General features: G+C 33.2%; 1 protein-coding gene across 4 annotated transcripts in view; it reads right to left on the bottom strand.

Moving 5' to 3' along the window:
• Positions 1-22,153, bottom strand: part of MKLN1 (muskelin 1) — a 326,912-nt gene that overhangs the window by 97,932 nt on the left and 206,827 nt on the right. For all 4 annotated transcript variants that reach the window (XM_061198731.1, XM_061198728.1, XM_061198730.1 and 1 more), the window contains 4 exons: positions 13,393-13,535; positions 12,018-12,106; positions 3,492-3,601; positions 615-807 (listed from right to left, as the gene is read on the bottom strand). In XM_061198731.1, coding sequence (XP_061054714.1) covers positions 615-807; positions 3,492-3,601; positions 12,018-12,106; positions 13,393-13,535 — 535 coding nt within the window. The remainder of the gene's footprint in view (positions 1-614; positions 808-3,491; positions 3,602-12,017; positions 12,107-13,392; positions 13,536-22,153) is intronic.

The raw sequence follows: 22,153 nt of genomic DNA, 5'->3' as shown, positions 1-22,153 counted from the left end.
AAACAATTACGTTGGGAGATTATATTATGTTCCAATACTCACATTTCTTTCGGAGCCAGAATACAGGCTACCCAAGAAAATCAGCAATTATGTAGCATCCACATCACACAGACGATGTTTCCAATACAAATCTCCTCATTCATTATTAACTGTACACTAATAAAATTTTTTGGCTTATCCAAGCACTCCTCACCCCTAAATTACACTATTAAAAAAAATGACAATTTGCTATCAACAAAAATATGTAAAGGAATAGGTCACTGATACTGAAGGCAACATTAAAGGACTTTTTCTAAGTGGTTCAGTGCTAATCAATGTTAGCATTTGTAAGTGCATGGTTTTCCAAGATGACAACTTAAATTTAGATAAGTGAGTTCAAGTATGTTACTTTCTTATTTTTCAAGTCTCATTATTACATTATGGACCTGTCTTACATAAAATAAGTCCTTAATTCAAGGAGCTAACATCTTTACAGAGTAAAAAGATGAGGGGGAAAAAAAGAAAGAAAGAAACTAAGAACTGGCATAAACCTATATTCTTTTAAAACACCTGTTTCTTGTATATACTTAAAATCACCCTAATAACCAATCTAAGTTTACACGTTTATGACATACCATTTACAGCTTTTTCAATCAATTCTTCACAAGCATCAAAATCACCCTTCAGTACCAACTTATCGTGCAGATCTGTTAACATGGGATGTTCCAGGGCAATCTTGGTTTTCTTTTGCAGTGATTCAAAGGCCTCTGTATAGTTATGTTGTCTGAAGTGTTTTAGGCAAAGGCGAATAGCTTCCTGTTCACGGTACTACTGGAACACAAGAGAAGGTATGAAAAGAAGAGATTTGGTTAGTTATTACTGTAGGAAACAGTAAGTGATAATTACTAACGTAAAGTGAGCATTTACTAAGCATTAACTAAGTATACTAAGCATAACTAAGCACTGTACTAACCCTATTCATTAGTATCATTATTATTTCCACTATTAAATGGCAAAACTGAAGCTTAGGCAATTGTAATAACTCACCAAGGGTTGCAAAGTATATAGCAGAAAGATATTAAAGAGATGAACATACACAGATATATCAGGCATATATTTCATGAAGATAAAAGATATTAAAAGATGAAACCAGGCCTAATTCTAGAGCCTGAACTTTCAAGAAAAGAACCAGAAAAACTATTTATCAAAGCTTACTTAAGATGGTAAAAATGATAACTTCCAAGGCTTTTACTAATCAGATAACAATGTTGGTACTGAATGCACAGAAACCACTAAATAATATACATAAATGTTTATGCTCTTTGTTCTTGGTTCTTAGTAATAAGTTATTACTTGAATGACAAATATTATCAAATGTTCATGTATTTCAAAATCACAAACAGGTTTTATGATTCAAAATCATCAGAAAGAGACTATTTAAAGTTTTATAATTTTTTTCTAAACCTGGGCTATGTCATCAATTAAACAGCTATAAAGTAAAAATCTCAATTAATTACAATCCCAAAAGAAATATTCAATTTACTAAATCTCCCCCCTAAAAGGATGAATGCCAAAAAACAAGCTCATATAAAGAATTTAAAAGAAAATTTAATTCAAGAATATGTTATGAGATTTCTACAATTTCCTAACTAAGAATTAATAAAATAAACTGATGACACAGAAGCAGTGCAAAATAACCAAGCAAAAATACAATTTACTTGTACGCCTTACTCTTTAATAGGCAGGAAAATTTGTAAGACTTGAAACACTAATCACTTTATAGTCTCTGATTTTTTTATTAATAAAAGGTGATCAAAACACTTTTCCTTAAACACTCTAGTTAACTAATATTTTCCCTCATCAAATAACAAAAGAATGATTCTATATCCAAACTAACTTCACATTAATAGTTTCTTATGCTTGGCCTCTAAATAAAGATTTATCCTAACTATCTGGAACCATATTAAACAATAATACCTTTTTATCATGTTGACTTTAGGAGTATGAATCACATCCGCATTTTAAATTTTCTATCAGGCTGCATACAGATACATAGTAGGAGAGGATTTATGAAACGAAATTATAATGCTTTGAAAAAGGATTGAAATTCAAAGAGGGTGAAGACTTTAATTTCTAGAGGTTCACAATAAATAGAGAGAACTTGACAAGTGAATGATTGAACAATTTTAAGTTCTCAAATATAATCTGTCCACAGTGTTGGGGGGAAAAGGTAAAATTTGCAGCTTCCTACAATATCAAGAGATTTGTGAGTATATTAAAGAAAACACATGTACACATCATAGACTAAAGAGAAAAAAAACTTTAAGTATCAGAAAAGCTTACTCATTATTTTTTTAAGAAGAAACAATGGAATTTAGAATATTATAAGTATATACTAAGCACTATTATGTGTATAACACTGTAAAGGTGATTTTTAATGTTTAAAAATATCATCTCTACCTTGAAAGAATTTACAATATTACAGGTAATCCAAGAATATATATAAAACATATAGAAAATACAAAAAGCCAGCCTCTATTTTAAATTGAATATAACCGAATGCCAAAAATAAATCAGTCAAACAGAAAGTTCCTCAATTAAGCTGACCAGAAAAGGGCTGAAATTCTATACAAAAAAAATCTTAGGAAGAACCTATATTGCTTCTCAATTGCCTATGAGTTGACAATTCAGCCCTATCTGCAAATAAAGATATCAGGAAATAGTGATTAGATTAAAGCTTTATCATTCCCCTAACAAGAAATAGTCCTCCCCCCACAAAAACATAGCCAAAAGAGTCAAATAGATATACATCAGAAACACAGGTGAAGCATTAAAGGTGTTCAAAAAAATCAAAGACCTATTTCTCAATAATTTAAATTCACATTTTTCAGGCTGCATTTATTGTATAAAATGACCTATGAATAAAATTATTAAATATCACCTTTATACTCCCTGTAAGAATAAGATCATAATATTTATAGAAACTATTTCAAATTTTAGTTAAAAGGAAAAGTAAATATTCCTATTTTACTCAACACAAACACAATGGAGGAATATATAATAAAAGCAATCCGGAACCAAAACTATCCCACTAAAAACTATGTTTAAATGTTTCTATCAATATAGGTTAAAAACAAAATTCAGAGACAGATGGGTATAATAATGTAATAGCAGACTCTGCTGCCAGACTGCCTCAGTTGATATACTGCCCTGAGCACTTTACAACTGTGTGGCCTTAGGCAAAATACTTAACCTGTGTTCCACTTCATCACCTGTAATATATGGATAATAACTGTACCTATCTCATAGAGTAGCAATGAGTAAATAAGTGATAAAGAAGCTTAGAACCTGGCAAAACGTACATGCTTAATAAATGTTGATTAATCTTTATAACTATTATTACTATTCTCAATATTTTAAATCATTCTCAATTAAGACAAGAGAGTGACACAATTCTCTCTTTATTATAGGCACTTGAAGCATGAAATCAGGATTTTAAAATACAGTCCTACCTTACTATACCAGTTGAGACAGGGTTGTACTACATCGGGATCATCAATGCCACTAAGTTCAACATACCAGATGCTAAAGTTAAAGCTGGGTCCCCACGATAAGAGTGGAACTTTGAGGAGAAAAAAAAGAAAGAAAAAGAAAAAAAATTAACATAGTTCAAATAAAACTTCAGCAAAGTAAAATCACTATTCAAACTTATTAGGATTCATTCAACAAATTTACTGAATACTTTCTATATCCCCAGCACCGCACTATTGGGCACTGGGGCCACAGTAGCAAAAAGAAACATATGATCCATGCCATCATGAGGTTGCTTTAATTATAAAAACACTGAAGATAAATTCAAAGTGGTCATTTATCTATCCCCCCAAAAACAGGACCAGGGTTAGATGATTTAGCAGGTAAATTTTACCAAACCCACAAGAAACAAATAATTACTATATAATTTAAACTGTATCACAGCACAGAAGAAAGTTCCATTACTTATCAAAGTGGCATAACCTGGAAAACAAAACCAGAAGAGAAAGGTTTTAAGGACAATCTCAGCTATGAGTATATATTCAAAATTTTAAAAAATAATAATTTTTTTAAAAGGCTGCAAAAAAATTCTATCAGATTTTCACTGTAACTAAATAGAGTTCATTCCAGGAATGGACGGTTGGTTCAACAGGAGCAACATTAATGTAATTCACTATGTTAACAAAGTAAAAGAGAAACACATTTGATTACTTCAACAGATGCTAAGAGCAAACTAAAAAAATTTACTTAAAAAAAAAAACTCAATATATAAGGAATAGAAGGCAAAAGAAAACTTTGTTACCTAGATTTTTTTTAAGTATCAAAAACCTCAAAAAAACCCAAAAAACCAAAAACAAAACTAATGGAGAAACATTAAGTATTCGCACTCAAGTCAGGAACAAGACAAAGAGGCCCAATATCTGTACTACCCAATGCTATGTGGGAGATCCTAGCTAATGCAATCAGGAAAAAAATTTGCAAATTAAGAAAAAATATTATCACTTGAAGATGGTATAGCTTATCTACCTAAAAGATTCAAGAGATTTAACTGAAAAACTTTTAAAGTTTGTATGCAAGGTAAACATGAAAATCAACTTTCCCTGTATCTAGAAAACCCAACTAGAAAAGGTAATGAAAAAAGTTTCCTTTGTAATAGCAAAAAAAGCTTAAAATATCTTAGAATAAAGTTTAAAATACACAGGAAAATAAAATTTTAAAACATAAAAATTTTACTTAATATGTTCCTAGATGGGAAAACTCAGTTGTAAACATATTAATTCCCCTCAAATTATAAATTTAATGCAGTCTCATAATCCTAATGGTATATATCCAACTTTTTTCTTGACATGTAACCAGACAAGCTGATCTGAAAAAAATCAGTAACACAAAATACCTAAAATAATACAAATAATAAGAAAATAAACATACTAAAAGATACAGTAATTATAAGTTTCATATCAGCAAAGGAAAACGAAGTAAAATCACTGGAGCAGAAGAGTGTATCCAAAAATCTCTCAAGGATCCAGAGGAATTTAACATAGGATGAAGATAACATTTCATGTCAGTAATGACAGGATAGAGTAGAGGTTTTTAACCTGTGATCCATGGGCTCCTGGGGATCCCCACAACCCTTTTAGGAGGTCCCATGTGGTCAAAACTATTTTTCATAATAAGACTAGGGCTTTACAGCCTTTTTTTTTTTTAACTGTACTGACATTTGCACTCATGGTGCAAAGGCAATGCTGAATAAAACTGTTGGCATCTTGGTAGTGCCACAAAAAGTAGCATGAAAGTGTCCCAGTATTTCTTAATACAGTATGAATTAAACTGTATTCCTTACCATCACACACCTGCAGTTAAAAAACAAAAAGACAATTCATTTAAGAATGTCTCTGATGATGTGTAAGAATTAATTTTAATAAATTCCTATCATTAAGTACACATCACTTTAATATTCTGTGTGATACAACGGAAAGTACACATAAAGTACTTTTGCTGCATACCAAAGCATGAAGGCTGTCTCAAGAAAAAGAACCTGTATAAGCTGAGTTGTGAGCTGAATTAGCCACTGAAATAGCCCTTAAAAGAAAAACTGACAATCTATGATTATTTAGATTTGGGTATTTGACAGATGTTTACCTGTCATTTCAAGGATAACAAACGACAGTTTTGTTGCCAAGGATAAAATTCAAACCTTTGAGGAAAAATTAGAATTTTGGAAAATTAGTATTCACCATTGTGAACTTAGCTACTACCCAGTACTTTTCTGATGAGATTGGTGGTGATAATAACGTGTGATTTTAAAAAAAATATTATATAATGAAATGTTCCAACACTGGAAAGATGTGCATAACTTAGGGAATCATATTTTCTAAATGACCAACGAATGATTTTACAAAACCATGCATGGATGAAAGACTGATTCAAAGTACAAGACAGGCCAATGGATTTTAATATAACATTGACATGGTTCAGGCTGAGTAATGCAACTACGTTTAAGAAACTAACACTTGCCAATTTTTGATTAAGTATCAAAGCAGAATATCCACAATATCTGATATCAGGTCTACTTATTTCCAAGTCCACTGCTCTTTTCTAGCATATCAGACTCAGTGAAGAGCTAAGATGTACTAAGTCAGATGCTTTCCTATTCTGTCCTCTAAAGGAAGCTGTGTGAGTCAAGACAGAAGCAACAGGAACCAGTCATTAGGATATATGCAGGACTCCTGGGATGTTTAATATGGCCTTCAGTTTATATGTGCAAACAACACAAATTTCAAAAAGGTTTATACCAACGAATACTGAATTATCATCACTGTTTTGGTGTTCATTTCTTCATGTAGCAGTACCATTTAAAAAGTGTACTACTATATCACAGCAATAACCATTAAGTAATATAAAAGTCAGAATAAAACAGGATTCGAAACCCAAGGCCCCAAGAACACAGCCTGTAACTGTGACCAGAGACATATAATATTAGTTAGTGATCTGAAATCCATTCTCAAGTTCCAGGTCCAAATTCAATAAAATTAGGAGGAAAAAAAATCTTCCTACTATATCTATTCAAGTCAGTAAAACGTTCATTAAATCCTTTGAAGCAACTGTGGGAGGGACGTTAAGTAGGCAGTCATCTCACAAGATCATATATGAGATGAATGAAGAGTATAGTTAATTTTTAACAGACTGAAGGCATATATACAGAATGAGCAGAATGATATACACCCATTTCAAATTTTACCAATGATTTTTGACGGCATTAACAACACTAATACTGCATATTAGACATACTCCATATTATGTATCAGAAACCTAAATGTGAATTGGAGCTCCAAGCACACCTTCTTCGCTCCCTAATGAAAGATGCCTTTGTTCTCACCTCAAAAAAAAGATTAGAAACTCCTAATACACATCCCAAGGCTAAGAGTTGGTATCCTAAGAATTCAACCATCAGTTTTTCCAATGGGATAATCAGACAAGGACACTATCAGGATCAGTGCCTCTCATACGTTTTCCATAAAATGGCATGCATAGAAAATGATAAGATATTTAGTACACAAGCATACTAGGCTGCAGGATTTGGCAACTGTACGATTGGTGGGGGTCAACATCTCAACACAATTAAACATATATGTGGTACATTCAATATGCTTTGGTATTATCACTTGGGAAGCTACTGTCTAGACAGCTAAACAGCTCTTAGAAGATGCTAGTACTTTTAAGATCAGCTTCTGGAAGATCTTAAAAATTTAAGATTAACCACTCTGAAAGAGTGCATCTATTCTACTTACAGATTAATAAGTACACAAAGCACTTAGCACAGTAACTGGCACATGGTAAGTACTCAATAAATGTTAGCTATTATCATTAGCTCTTATTACTATATTAATTTTCTTCCTTTTTAAATTTATTTTTTTATTGGAGTATAACTGTTTTACAATGTTGTGTTAGTTTCTGCTGCACAATGAATACACTGTATGTATACCTATATCCCCTCCCTCTTGGACCTCCCTCCCTGCCCCCCATCCCACCCATCTAGGTCGTCACAGAGCACGGAGCTGAGCTTCCTGTGCTTTATATTTATAGCATGTTCCCACTAGCTATACTTTTAAAATGTTACCTTTCCACATGCTCTCATGAAGGCCACCATCAGGGCACCTTCCCGCCGCCCCTCCCCACCCCACCCCCCCGCCCCCAGAAGACATGGTACTCATCCAGCCAAAGCTAAAGCTTCTCTGAAGCTCCCACACCCATCCAGGCTGCAAAAATCCAAAAAATTCATAGAAATCCAAGTCATCCCTCTACCACAAACCAGGACTCCTCCAGAATCCTTCCAAGAATCAGTACCTCCTTCTGCCTTCAAATCACCTTCTTATTTCCTGATATAACTTTTATCTTGGCTATGAATCAAGATATAAACCTTTCTAGTCATCTATAACCAATACTCTCATCCCATTCAACTTTATGTTTTCAGTCATCTGATCTAATCTCCCACTGAGGTTTTCCCTTCCAAACCTTTAACTTGCTCTTTTGAATCTGGCCTCCCAATCAACAACTCTCCTTCTTTACTAAGTTTTCTTTTTACTTACAAACCTTACCCGAAACCAAGCTTCTTCCTAAGGCCAACTCTAAACTTCCACACTAAGCCCTATCAAAGATTTCACTCCAACATGGGCTCTTTGGCTTTTTTGTGTGGTGAACCCCCCTTGGCTATTCAGTGAACCCTGTGACCCAATCCCTCTAAGATTTAAATGTAAAATGAAAAATACATAAGATTACAGAGTAAGCAAACTGTATTGAAATATAGTTATAAAAATAATGAAGATACAAAATTATGATATAGAAATATATATGCTTTTTCATTAACACATTAGATAAGAAGATCTAGTGGCAGGTCTAATAATTATCATAATTTCAAAGTTATGATGATATTTGCCACGGTGTAATGTGATGGGAAATATTTATAACTTCTATCTGTGACAAGTCACAGGTATTGCTAATACTATGAGTTATTGCCTATACTCATAATTGAAGGAAATGCGAAGTACATTTGTTAGAGGTTAGACACCATAAAGATGTAACTTTTCCTCCATTAAGTTCACACAGCCACTGATTAATCCCTATAAATTTCTGTACAATAAACTCAAAAAGTATATATACGATGTCTCTAATGAAGCAAGCAGTTTGCTTGTTGCTTCTGAAATCTGAGGAGTCTGAAGACAGTTGCTATCCCCTAGGATTTTACAATCTACCTGAGGAAACAAAACTTACATATATCACACAGTAAAAGAACTCAACATTCGTAAAAAGACAGACTTAAGTTTGTATACCATCTCTACGTACTACTACCTGTAAGGTCTTGGCCTAATCATTTAATTTACCTCTAAACTTCAGTTTCCTCATCTGTAAAGTGAGGGTAATAATACTTATTTCACAGAGTGTTAGGCAGATGCTTCATAAACAATATCTTTTATACTACTTTAAAGCAATACAAGCACATATCCCCCAAAAGCATATACCAAATGCTATGTCTTTGATCCATCACTTACTAGCTATGTACCCTGGGACACATCATTTGACTTCTACTCTCATTTTCCTTAACCAAAAAAGGAAATATTTCTATCTTCCAGTATAGTGCTCAAATGAGATACCACATGTGAAAGCACTTACAAATGCAAAAACAATAAAAACATATAAGAAGTTCTAAATAATGATTGCTGAAATGACATGATGGTTCAAATTATATTTGTGCATGTACTTTTTCTATAGTACTTAAAATACTACATGTAAGAAGGCATGTAATCAAGAGCTCTATGAATATAAATATATAAAAGAGACATTCAAAATGAAAATATTTCCTTCATAAATATGATCTTAAATTAAAATTCATAAGACTACCACTCATCCACAAACTACAAAAGAACTCAAGAAAATGTCCAATATAGCTACCTATCCTATCATTAGACAGAGGAAGTATTATCATACTCATTTTATACAAAAGGTAACTTAAGAAAGGAAAGTAAAATTTACTTAAAGGTCAGTTCAGCTATGCTGGCACTGTGGATTATCCACAACAGATCTTAAAAACCTAACCCCTGCCATGCAGTAAAAATGAAGGCTTACTTTCCTTGTTAATTTGTAAACAAACTTACTTAAATTGGGTCTAAGCCAAATTTAATGAATAAGCTATACTCTTTATAAATGCAAATTATCATATTTAGATGTCAGTGCATGATTTGGAGATTATCCGCCATTGAGTTAAGCCTTGCTTCCCTTCCCCTCCATTACTATGAATAACTGAAGGTTGACTATATTTAGAAATTGTGTTGTTTAAGAATAAACTTTTTTTAAAAAATAAAGCAAGATCTTTCAAACATATCATTATAGAACATAAATGTGAAGTATTCAAACACATTTTTTCTTTTAAGAAGAATTCCAACAGTTTATCCCAGCCAGGTAAACAAGTATCTATGTGAATCACCACCAAAAGAAAGCTACACATCACTTAAGTGTTTTATCGAAATTATTTTTAAAGAAAACATCAAACTAAAAAAACTAGTTTAAAAATATCAAACTAAAAAAAGCCTAACACAGGCTTTAAGTTTCACATTTTCCTTATCTTATTTTAAAAAAACAAAACTTATCAAGAGAATGTGGGGAAAAGGTTGAAAAGCAAAAACACTGCAGACCACTATTAACATTTTTTAACAGAAAAGTGAGAAATATGAAGTTATCTAAATATTAATACCCTAAATATCAAATGAGTTAATAAGTGTCTTCAATTATTTGGAAAGCTCTAGTTAACATTTTGCCTGAATACCATAAAACTAGCCCACCAGGGTCAAGTAAAACACATCATCATGCCCTACAACTAGAAGGCTGATAGAAAGGGCCGGAAAGAGGTCCAACTTCTTGTTTTCAGGCAGCTGAATGTCTAACTGATCCATAAGAGACCTCTGTTCTCTTATAAATTTTTTAAGGGAAGAAACTATTCAAAATCCTTAAACAGACTTTTATTCATAGTTCTAATGAATAATATTAGAGGATTAAGAACTTTAGAAGCAGTAGTAGTAGATATTTTCCTTCAAAGAAAACTAATGACTATAGGAAATGTACCCCAAAAGTTCAAATAAAAGAACTTAAAAAAAAAAAAAAGAACATTTCATTTTGCATGACTAAGCAATTAGAGGTTGAATAAGTACTTTAAAATTATAAAATCTAAATTTACTACATGAAAATATAAGATATTTTCACTGCTTCTCCATTTGGAATGTAAGATCATAGAATTGTTCAAGCTATGCAAGAATCTATAAGAAATGGGTGGTCTGCATACTGAGGAAAGAATTACTCATTAGCATGAAAGAAGAAACAATCAAGAATTTATTTTAAAAATCTGTTTGTTCCTAAATTCTCATAGGTAAACAGGATACAGGTTTTTAATTTATAATTAATTATAACAAAAGCTATATTTATAAAAGAAAGTAACACACCAAACAGCCCAATGATTCTAAAAATAGTTTCCCCTCTATAAGTAGTCTTCATTAAGATCTCAGATATTCTTTTTGTCTAATGGAACTATTTGACTCAATGAAATGAACAGACCAACTCTTGACAGACTGGCAAACAATGACTATGGAGCTGGTCCTTCCAAATGAGGAATTTTTCTCCCAAATCAAAACATGGGATTCTGGCTTTTATTATCATTCTTAAAGGGATATGACTCACCTTAATCTCAATTTTAACATAATATTTTCAAAGGTATGAAATATAGATGGAAACTAAAAGAGTCAAGTCCTCAACCTTCCTACCTTCTAACTAATCCATCTTATAGATAAACAAAATAATCCTAAAAACACTAGTTTTGAGGAGGCATTACACATACTTTCTTAACCTAAAACACTTGCTAAATAAACACAATAAATGCTTAGGTAGCATTTTTCAAACATTACTTTGAAACTTATTAATGGGTTATGAAATTAGTTTTATGAGTTTGACCAACATTACCACACACACACAAAATGAAATATAAAAGAAAAGAATAGAAAATAACCATAATATATGGCCTTAAGGAATACGTCAATATTTGGTTTTAGAATGATATAACTTCAGAACTGACAAACCTTCCATAAAACAATCAAGGCAATCAAATCCATATACCTCATAAAATGAGAAAGTATTTAGAAAAGGTTGTAAGAAACTTTCAAAGGAGAAAGTAGAAAAGGTTCCATTTGAAATAACTGTCACTTAGTTATAGATTTATAAAGTAGGGGTCAGCCAAATAGTAAACATTTTGGGCTTTGTGGGCTAGGTGGTCTCTTGCAACTTCTCAACTTTGCCATGCAGTGCAAAAGCAGACAAAGACACTATGTGAACAACTGGCATGGCAGTGTTGCCATAAAATTTTATTAAAAAAAAAAACAGGGAACCTGCAGGATTTGGCCCACAGGCTGTAGTTTGATGACTGATGGTATAAAGAATTTATTTCTACTCCAGAATGCTGAAAACCTTACCTATTTTAATGAATCGACAAGGAAACATCTGTTCATCAATTTTATGCTTCAAGGTAAATGTTTCTTTGTTATAATCATTCTTTAAGCCACTGTGAAAAAAAATAAGGTTATCAAATCTGATTTCATAATTTAGTAAATGCACTAAAACAGAAATTAATATCATACTCCGATTTTAAGGTCAACGAATGCTCAGAATATATGACAGGGACAATGTAACGAAGTAGTTGAACATGAGAATATAGGACAAAACTTGTACATTCACATCAACTGCACTATACTGTATTCTCTTAATTAAATGAGGACTAATGAAAAAATGTTCAGTGTTAAAGAATGTGACTACAATACATGAAAATGTGTGACAAGACCTAGTGTCCCTAATGTATAACTGAATACAATATAAAATATTCAAGCAGTAAGAAGAAAATTTAAAAACAATTCATACTCATATCTTACAACTTAAACAGAGCCAAATATTAGAATCTGTCAAAGAATTAAGTTATTAAATTCTGACTAAGATGCCAATGTTCCTTTTATAGCTCAATAAATTTTCAAAGACAACCTTACTCTGTTGGTTTAATAGCATCCGCTTTATCCTACACAAAAATAAACCCATATCACTTCTCTACTTAAACAACTTGGGCTGACTCAAGTATTTATGGGAAAGTCACTTACCGTCAGGTTGCCTTATATTCTGATATACTTTCATGACTTAAATCAAATGCAGTCTAGACGTAACACATACTTATATAAAATATTATACTAAAGGGACATACTATGTCACAAATATATTCTAAAACTGCATGGCTTTATTTGTCCACTCCATTTTCTATCCCATTTTTCATCATCTAGAGGGCAAATTAACATTCATTCCTGGTGATCTATGTTGTCAAAACTCAAATTTACTGAGCTCCTTCCAAGAGGTAGGCACTGCAGTAGGTGCAGTCACATACTTTTACTATGTTTAGTTTCCAATTTATACTAAACTCCCAGAATATTACTTCCAGATTAGGGCACTCAATCTTAATGTTCTGGACAGATTCTATATTTTTACATCAAGGATTACAGCAAAGGTTTTTATTATAGCTGACAAGTATATGTGAAGTCATTAACAATTCAAAAATAAGATTGAAAAATAAGAAGTAGAAAAATACCCCCAAATTTTATTCTTTCTGCTTTGGTAACAATATGAATTAGTATCTGGTGGGAAAAAGCTAACTAAAGCACAATATTAAAATAAGGCACTAGAAATAAAATAGTAGAAATACTCTTTTCTCCTTTGCAAGAAAAAACAAACCACGCAGATTTAGCTACAAAGAGACTAAACTAAGACTGCAGATTGTTTAGAAACTCTCTCCTCCCCATAATCATAACCCACCTGGACAATAGCTCTGTCATGTTTTCTTCATTCATTCCACCAAAGACTTTAAATTTCTTCAAATTGCAGACATGAGTTTTCTCATATTTTCCAAATGTGATATTCTGGACTATAGCAGGCCTTTCAAGCTTCAGAATCAAGTACTACAAAAAGGAACAACCAAATTATATCCTCCTCCATTTAAAACAAATCATTAGACAACATGAATAGTTAAAATTTTGGACAGTTAACTCAAGAACGTATAATGTTCATCCTGTCCATCCTACACTGGCAGATTTTTTTATTTTTATTTTTTATGCTAAAGGATAGTATGCAACAGTCAGGCTACCATAACATCACCACTTTCTCCCAGGAAACTACATCATTCTCAACAATGTAGATGGAGGGAAAAAAGGACTAGTGAGATAACTTCTAAGCAAGGAATGACATTCAGTAAGATATAACAGACTATGAATAATGAAATAAAACAAAATTAGAATGCAAAAGTAACAATTACATATTCTCACTGACTACACTTCAATAATAAATGCAATGTTCAAAATCAGTGGTAAAATTTTAAACCTAGAAAAAAACAGATTTACTATTCACCCCTGCCAATTTTATAAATTAAAAAACTCACACCTACCATAGATATATCTAATATAGCTCAAGTTTTGCTATTATACACAGGATAAAATGGCGCCAGTTCATTAGGGAACACATTTTACATTATGCAGACTGTCTTCAATTATAAAAATTAAGAAGGAAACTACTACTTGTCAAATACATAGGGAAAAAGCTGTTTAGAAAACAACTCATGTTACATGTTGGAGTGGCTTCATGCTTCATAATAATGGGTAATACTCATGATAAAGGAGAATAGAATGAAGTTGGTGGTCCCACTTTGTACCATACCATACACAAAAATTAACTCAAAATGTATCAAAAGTGATCCAAAATCGAACCAATACAGTCAAATGTAAGACATAAAAGTAAGAGGTAAAACTATAAAACTCTTAAGATGAAAATAGGGTATATCTTCATGACTCTGGATTTGGCAATGGATTCTTAGATATGACTTCAAAGTACAAGCAACAAAATATAAAATAAACTGGACTTCATCAAAATTAAAGTTTTGTGCATCAAAGGACACTATCAAGAAAGTGAAAAGACAACTTGGAGAAAATACTTGCAGAAATGTATCTGATGAGGGTTTAGTACCTAGAATATATCAGGGATTTGTACAACAAGAAAAAGACAACCTAATTTAAAAATGGGCAAAGGACCTCAATAGCCCTTTCTCCAAAGAAGATAAACAAATGGCCATCAGGCACATGAAAAGATGTTCAACATCATTAGTCATCAGGAAAATGCAAATCAAAACCACAATGAAATATAACTTCACACACACTAGGATGGCTATAACCAAAAAAAACACAAAATAACAAGTGTTGGCAAGGATGTGAGGAAACCAGAACTCTTATACATGGTGCAGACAATGTGGAACACAGTTTGGTAGTTCCTCAAAAAGTTAAACATAGAATTACTACATGACCCAAAAGTTCTACTCCTAGTTAGTTATATAATAAAAATAAATGAAAAAGGTATTCAAAAAAACACTTGTACATGAATGTTTCGAGCAGAACTATTCACAATGGCCAAAAGATAGATACAACCCAAATGTCCATCGACTGATAAATGGACAAACAAAAAGAGAGTATGTCTGCACAATGAAATATTATTTAGCCATGAAAAGGAATGCAGTACTGATACATGCTACAACATAGATAAACCTCAAAAACGTGTTAAGTGAAAGAGGTCAAATGCAAAAGTCCATATATTGTTATGACTCTATTTACGTAAGATATTCAGGTAAATTCATAGACGCAGAAAGCAGGTAAATTCACAGGGGCAGAAAGCAGATTACTGGTTGCCAGGAGCTGGGTTAAGGGTGAAAGGAGAGACTGCTTAATTGGTACCAGGTTTTCTTATGGGGTAATGAAATAACTAGATAGAAGTGATGGCTGTACAACATTGTGAACGTACTAAATGACACTTAATTGTACACTTTAAAATGGTTAATTTTATGATATGTGAATTTTACCTCAATAAAATAAAAGAATGAAGCTGGTGGTAACATAAAAGATGATGATATAATTAATATCTTGTGAGTACTAACGCCCCTGTCTGACAAATTACTCAGATTTTTATGTGTATTATCTCATTTTAATAGGAGTAGGAGGAACAGGAGTAGTATTTTAATAACAATAATCATCCTCTTCATCCTCATTTTAAAAATTCTGGCTTAGAAAGGCTAAATAACTTACTACAGTTACACAGCTAAAAAACGACAGAGCTTAGATTAAAAATCAGTCAATCTGCAAAGGAGGCAAGAATATACAATGGAGAAAAAAGACAGTCTCTTCAATAAGTGGTGCTGGGAAAACTGGACGGCTATATGTAAAAGAACAAAATTAGAACATTCTCTAACACCATATACAAAAATAAACTCAAAATGGATTAAAGACCTAAATTTAAGACTGGATACTGTAAAACTCCTGAAGGAAAACATAGGCAGCACAGTCTTTGACATAAATCACAGCAGTATCTTTTTTGGATCAATCTCCTAGAGTAATGGAAATAAAAACAAAAATAAACAAATGGGAGCTAATGAAACTTAAAAGCTTTGCACAGCAAAGGAAACCATAAACAAAACAAAAAGACAATCTACAGAAGGGGAAAAAATATTTACAAACAATGAGACCAACAAGGGGTTAATTTCCAAAATATACAAACAGCTCATATAGCTCAACATAAAAAACCAAACAACCCGATCAAAAACTGGGCAGAAGATCTAAATAGACATTTCTCCAAAGAAGACATACAGATGGCCAACAGGCACATGAAAAAATGCTCAACATCGCTAATTACTAGAGAAATGCAAATCAAAACTGCAATGAGGTATCACCTCACACCAGTCAGAATGGCCAACATCAAAAAGTCTACAAATAATAAATGCTAGAGAGGGTATGGAGAAAAAGGAATGTTGGTGGGAATGTAAATTGGTACAGCCACTACGGAGAACAGTATGGCAGTTCATTACAAAAAATAAAAATAGAGTTACCATATGATCTAGAAATCCCACTCCTGGGCATACATCCGGAGAAAACCATAATTTGAAAAGATACATGCACCTCAGTGTTCACAGCAGCACTATTTACAATAGACAAGACATGGAAGCAACCTAAATGTCCATCGACAGATGAATGGATAAAGAAGATGTGGTGTGTGTGTGTGTGTGTGTATATATATATATGTAATGAAATATTACACATCCATAATAAAGAATGAAATAATGCCATTTGCAGCAACATGGACAGACCTAGAGATTATCATAAAGTGAAGTAAGCCAGACAAAGACAAATAACATATGTTATCCCTTATATATGGAATCTTAAAAAAAAATGATACAAATGAACTTATTTACAAAACAGAAATAGACCCACAGACATAGAAAACAAACTTATGGTTACCAAAGGGGAAAGGATGGGGAGGGATAAATTAGGAGTTTGGGATTAACATATACACACTACTATATATAAAATACATAAACAACAAGGACCTACTGTATAGCACAGGGAACTACACTCAATATTTTGTAATAATCTATTAAGGGAAAAGAATCTGAAAAAGAATATATATATATATATATATAAAACTGAATCACTGTGCTCTATATCTGAAACTAACACAACACTGTAAATCAACTATAGTTCAATTAAAAAAATTTTTTTTAATCAGTCAATCTGATTTTGTCTGATACTGTTGGTTGGCTGACCCAAACTCCATTCTCAATCCAGTTCTTCCTAGCCACCTTCCGGCCAAAAATAGATACATGGCAAAATTCTGGTCAATGAGATATTAAGCAGAAGTTTGTTGTGGGATAAGTTTTGCTTTTTGAAACAAATGCTACCTCTTTACTATCTGAACAATTACAGCTGTAACATCCACTGTGCAACAATGAAGAAAAAGATTAAGAGAATCTCACAGATAGCCATCCCTGAGCCACTCAACTTTCACCAGTAACTGCCTAACTCTAGTTTCCTTGTGTGTGGCAGGGACAGAGATGGGGTGATGGCGGGAAAGAAACTCTATTTGTTTAACCCACTGTTATAGGACCTTCTATTATTTGGTGCTAAAAGCATTCCTACTGATTCACTAACCCCACAGTCGAAACTTTATTTAACGACTACACAGTAACAACTGTTTAGGTTTATATGAGGTTTACATTCTAAGCAGCTATTAAGATTTCTTTATTATAGAAATTGCCATAGGAAAATTGAGATTGCTATTCTTAAGTTATTAATCCTTTTTATCTATATCAAATTAATAGGTGTGGTAATATGATTTTTGGTAACTGAGTTTCTTAAGAATACAGCTGTACATTAGAGAACAGACTACACAGCTAGGCAAGGGACTATTTACATCTCTTTGTCTTTCTCATGAACTCCCACTTCCTCCCATCCCTTCCTCCTTCTTTCTCTCTTTGGTCATTCTTTAAAGTCTCAGTTTACAAGTCAGTTTTCTCTGATAACTGGTTAGTTAGATACAATGTTGTAACTAGTAAAAATGGATCTTTATACAATCTGTTGTACACCATCCATCATCCCACATACAACACCTCTGAATACAACAGAAAGCATTTGTCTATATAAAATTTTATTTATAACCAAATAGGATTTTGTTATTAAAAATTACATAAGTAAAATGTAAATTCTCTAACTGAAGTAAAGCACAATGATCTGACAAATACGTTTTAGGTAAAATTTTTAATGTTTAATCACATTATTGATAAATTTTATAACTTCATTTTTCAAACTCTTGGGCATCAATGCTGAGTACTGTTACTATTAAACAGTGTTATCCCATAGTTAAAGAGGTTTCCATTACTTTTAATTTGGAGAAATAACTGCTGTAGATTTAGTAACAGAAATTGTAAAAAAAAAAGTCATTAAGAATGAACATTTTAGGGCTTCCCTGGTGGTGCAGTGGTTGAGAATCTGCCTGCTAATGCAGGGGACACGGGTTCGAGCCCTGGTCTGGGAAGATCCCACATGCCGCGGAGCAACTGGGCCCGTGAGCCACAACTGCTGAGCCTGCGCGTCTGGAGCCTGTGCCCTGCAACGGGAGGGGCCGCGATAGTGAGAGGCCCGCGCACCGCGATGAAGAGTGGCCCCCGCACCACAATGAAGAGTGGCCCCCGCTTGCCGCAACTAGAGAAAGCCCTCGCACGAAACGAAGACCCAACACAGCTAAAAATAAATAAATAAATAAATAAAGTAGCTATTAATTAAAAAAAAAAAAAAAAAAAAAAAAAGAATGAACATTTTAGAAAAACTATTTTAGATCCTCTATTATCAACCTTTAAATTCTGTATATGTGAATATTAATAAATTAATTTTAAAATAAAACATAATGACTCACAATCTCTTTATCAAAGCAGAGGGTAAGCTCACAGAGGATCAAAGAACTATCTATCACATGGTTCTTAATTTAGCCACAGAATTAAGAAAACAATGAAAAAAATTTAATGTTCAAAACTGTTCACAATTTCAGCCCAAAGAGAATTTTTTCAGCATGAAAAACAATTTAAAAATCATTTTTAATCATATGGATGTTAACAATTTATAAGAAATAAAGATGATATAAAGGAGAAATGGATGATCTATCAGCATCCATTAGATTAGATGGATCTATCAGCAAAAATATATCCCAGGAGGTGAGTCTTAAAGGATGAGACAGAGTGCATTAGCTTCCTCAGGCTGCCATAACATATTACCACAAACTTGGTGGCTTAAAACAATGGAAATTTATTGTCTCACAGTTCTGGAGGCCAGAAGTCTGAAATCAAGATGTTAGCAGGACCATGTTCCCTCCAAAGGCTCTAAGAGAGGATCCTTCTTTGTCACTACCCGTATCCAGTGGCTCCTGGTGTTCCTTGCTTGTGGCAGCATAACTCCAATCTCTGCCTCCATCTTCACATGACCTTCTTGTGTCCCTCTGTATTTTCTCCTTTTCTGTGTCTAATAAAAACACTTGTCATTGGATTTAGGGCTCACCCTAATCCAGGATGATCTCACTCTAAGATCTTTATCTTAATCACATCTGCTAAAACCTTTATTTCAAATAAGGTTACATTCTGAGGTTGCACATATCTTTTTTGGGAGGGAGGGGCACTAATAACCTACTACACAGAGCTAGCCAGGCAAAAAGGCTTATGAAAAATGAGTTCTAGAAGCTGTTAACAGGCCAGCATGGTTGGAGCCTAGTAAGCAAGGTGGAGAATGGTAATGTTGAGATTGAAGAGGTAAGCAGTTACCATATCATGCATTATAAATGCAATGGAATCCATTAAGCACAATGGAAAGCCAAGATCTGATTAACATCACACACACACACACACACACACACACACACACACACACACATGCACACAGAGTCTGCCTTGTAGAGAATGGCTTGGAGGGACTGGCAGATGAGTTAGGATAGTTACAATAATTCTGACAAGAGATGACATGAAGGAGACTTGAACTAAGGTGGTGCAGAGATAGAGAGGATTAGACAGTTTTGACATATATTTTGGAGATAGAATGAATGGGGTTAAGTGATAGCGGGATATAGGGAGGGGAGACGGAGGTATCAAGATGATGATTTAGTTTCTGACTTGAATAACAGGGTAGTTGAAATATCACTTACTCTGATGTGAAGGACTGACAAAGAAACAGGCAGCATTAGAACAGGAAATGACACTAGAAAAGTCCAGACTGTATATCTATGTAAATCTCAGACTGTGTAATAAATCACCCAGTGTCTTAAAACAATAGTGATTTATGATTTCTCATGATTCTGTGGGTTCAATGGATAGTTCTTCCACGATATCTCCTGGACTTATTCATGTAGCTGTAACAGCTGGTGGGACTGGACTTAGTTGGGGTAGAGAGTGGGGAAGCTGGACTTAGCTGGGATGACTGGGTCCCTCCATATAGGCTTTTATCCTCAAGGAGGCTAGATGGGCTTTCTTCAGAGCAAGTGGTCTCAGAGTTCAAGACAGAGAGAACAGAAGCTACAAGGCCTCTTGAGGCCTTGCTTAGAAGTTGCAATAACAATTCCATAGAATTTTCTGTTGGTTAAAGCAAGTGACAAGGCCAGCCAAGATTTATAAGGCAGGGAAACAGACTGCACCTCTTACTGGAAGGAGCTGTAATATGTGACCATATTAAGAAATTTGGACTCTATTCTAGGAGAAGTAGAGAAACATAAAAGTGTTTTAAGATATGGGAAACAATAAAATTCAATACCCATTCAGGATTAGAAATTCTCAGAAAACTACAAATAGAAGAAAATTTTCTCAAACTGACATAGGACATCTATAAAATATCCATAGCCAGCATCATACTTAATGAAAATTCCCCCTAGTATTGGGACATAAGAAAAGTTGAGGCTGGGGAGTCACAGAAGGGGAGGAAATATTTGCAAACCATGTATCTGATAAAGGACTTATACACAAAACATACAAAGGCTCTCAAAATTCAATAATAAGAAAGTAAACAAACAAATGCTAAAATGGACAAACCTTTTGAATAGACATGTCACCAAAGAACATTTAGAGAGGCAAACAAGCATATGAAAAGATGGTCAACATCAATAATCATTTTTAAAATGCAAATTAAAACCACAAAAACTTGTTCATTAATTTTCAATGCATCTTTATTTGTAATTGCCAAAAGCTGGAAAACAATCCAGTGTCCATCAACAGATAAGTACATAAACAAACTGTGATATGTCCATATGAGAGAATTCAGTTGGGCAACAAAAATGAATGAATTATTGATGCAAACTACAACATGGATGAATCTCAAAGTAATCACTTTGAGTGAAATAAGTCAGACAAAAAATGCATACCATATTTCTCCATTTATATAAAACCCTAGAAAATGCAAATGAATCTACAGTGAAAGAAGCGTGGTACCTAGAGATGGGGGATAGAGGTGAGTGGAAGGGATTAAAAGAAGACATGGAAAACTTTGGTGGTAATAGACATGTTTAGTATTGCAGGAGTGGTGGTATTTTCAAGAGTGTACACATATGTTCAAACGTATCAAATTGTACACTAAAAATATAAAGTTTATTGTATGTCCATTATACTTTAACAGATGTTTAAAAATAATAAAAGTTAGTGTTAAAGAAATGAATAAGCAAGTCACAGACTGGGAGAAAATATTCACAATACCTAACTTACAAGGAACTTATACCCAGAATATATATAAACAACTTCTACAACTCAGTAATAAAAAAAGAAAACAACCCCACTTTTTTAAAGGAGTAAAAGAATTCACAAGAAAGATAAATGAACAGCCAGTAAGCAAATGGAAAGAAGTGCTTAATATAAAGAGTCATCAGGGAATTATAAATTAAAACCATTTTACACCACCAATAAACACTAAAATTAAAATGTGTGTCAATGCCAAATGTTGGTGAGGCTATGAAGCAACTAGCAGTCTGATAATTTCATACAAAGTAATGTACAGCTGACCCTAAACAACATGGGTTTGAACTGCACAGGTCCACGTACATGCAACATTTTTGCAGTAAATACCTTGGAAAATTTTTTGGAGATTTGCAACAATCTGAAAAAACCTAGAAATTTGAAAAAAACTGAAAAACAGACAATTTGGAAAAAGCCTAGAAATATCAAAACAATTAAGAAAAAGGTATGCAATGA

The sequence above is a fragment of the Eubalaena glacialis genome, chromosome 8, assembly GCF_028564815.1.
Source record: "Eubalaena glacialis isolate mEubGla1 chromosome 8, mEubGla1.1.hap2.+ XY, whole genome shotgun sequence".
NCBI lineage: Eukaryota > Metazoa > Chordata > Mammalia > Artiodactyla > Balaenidae > Eubalaena > Eubalaena glacialis.
This window is presented reverse-complemented; position numbering and strand designations above follow the sequence as displayed.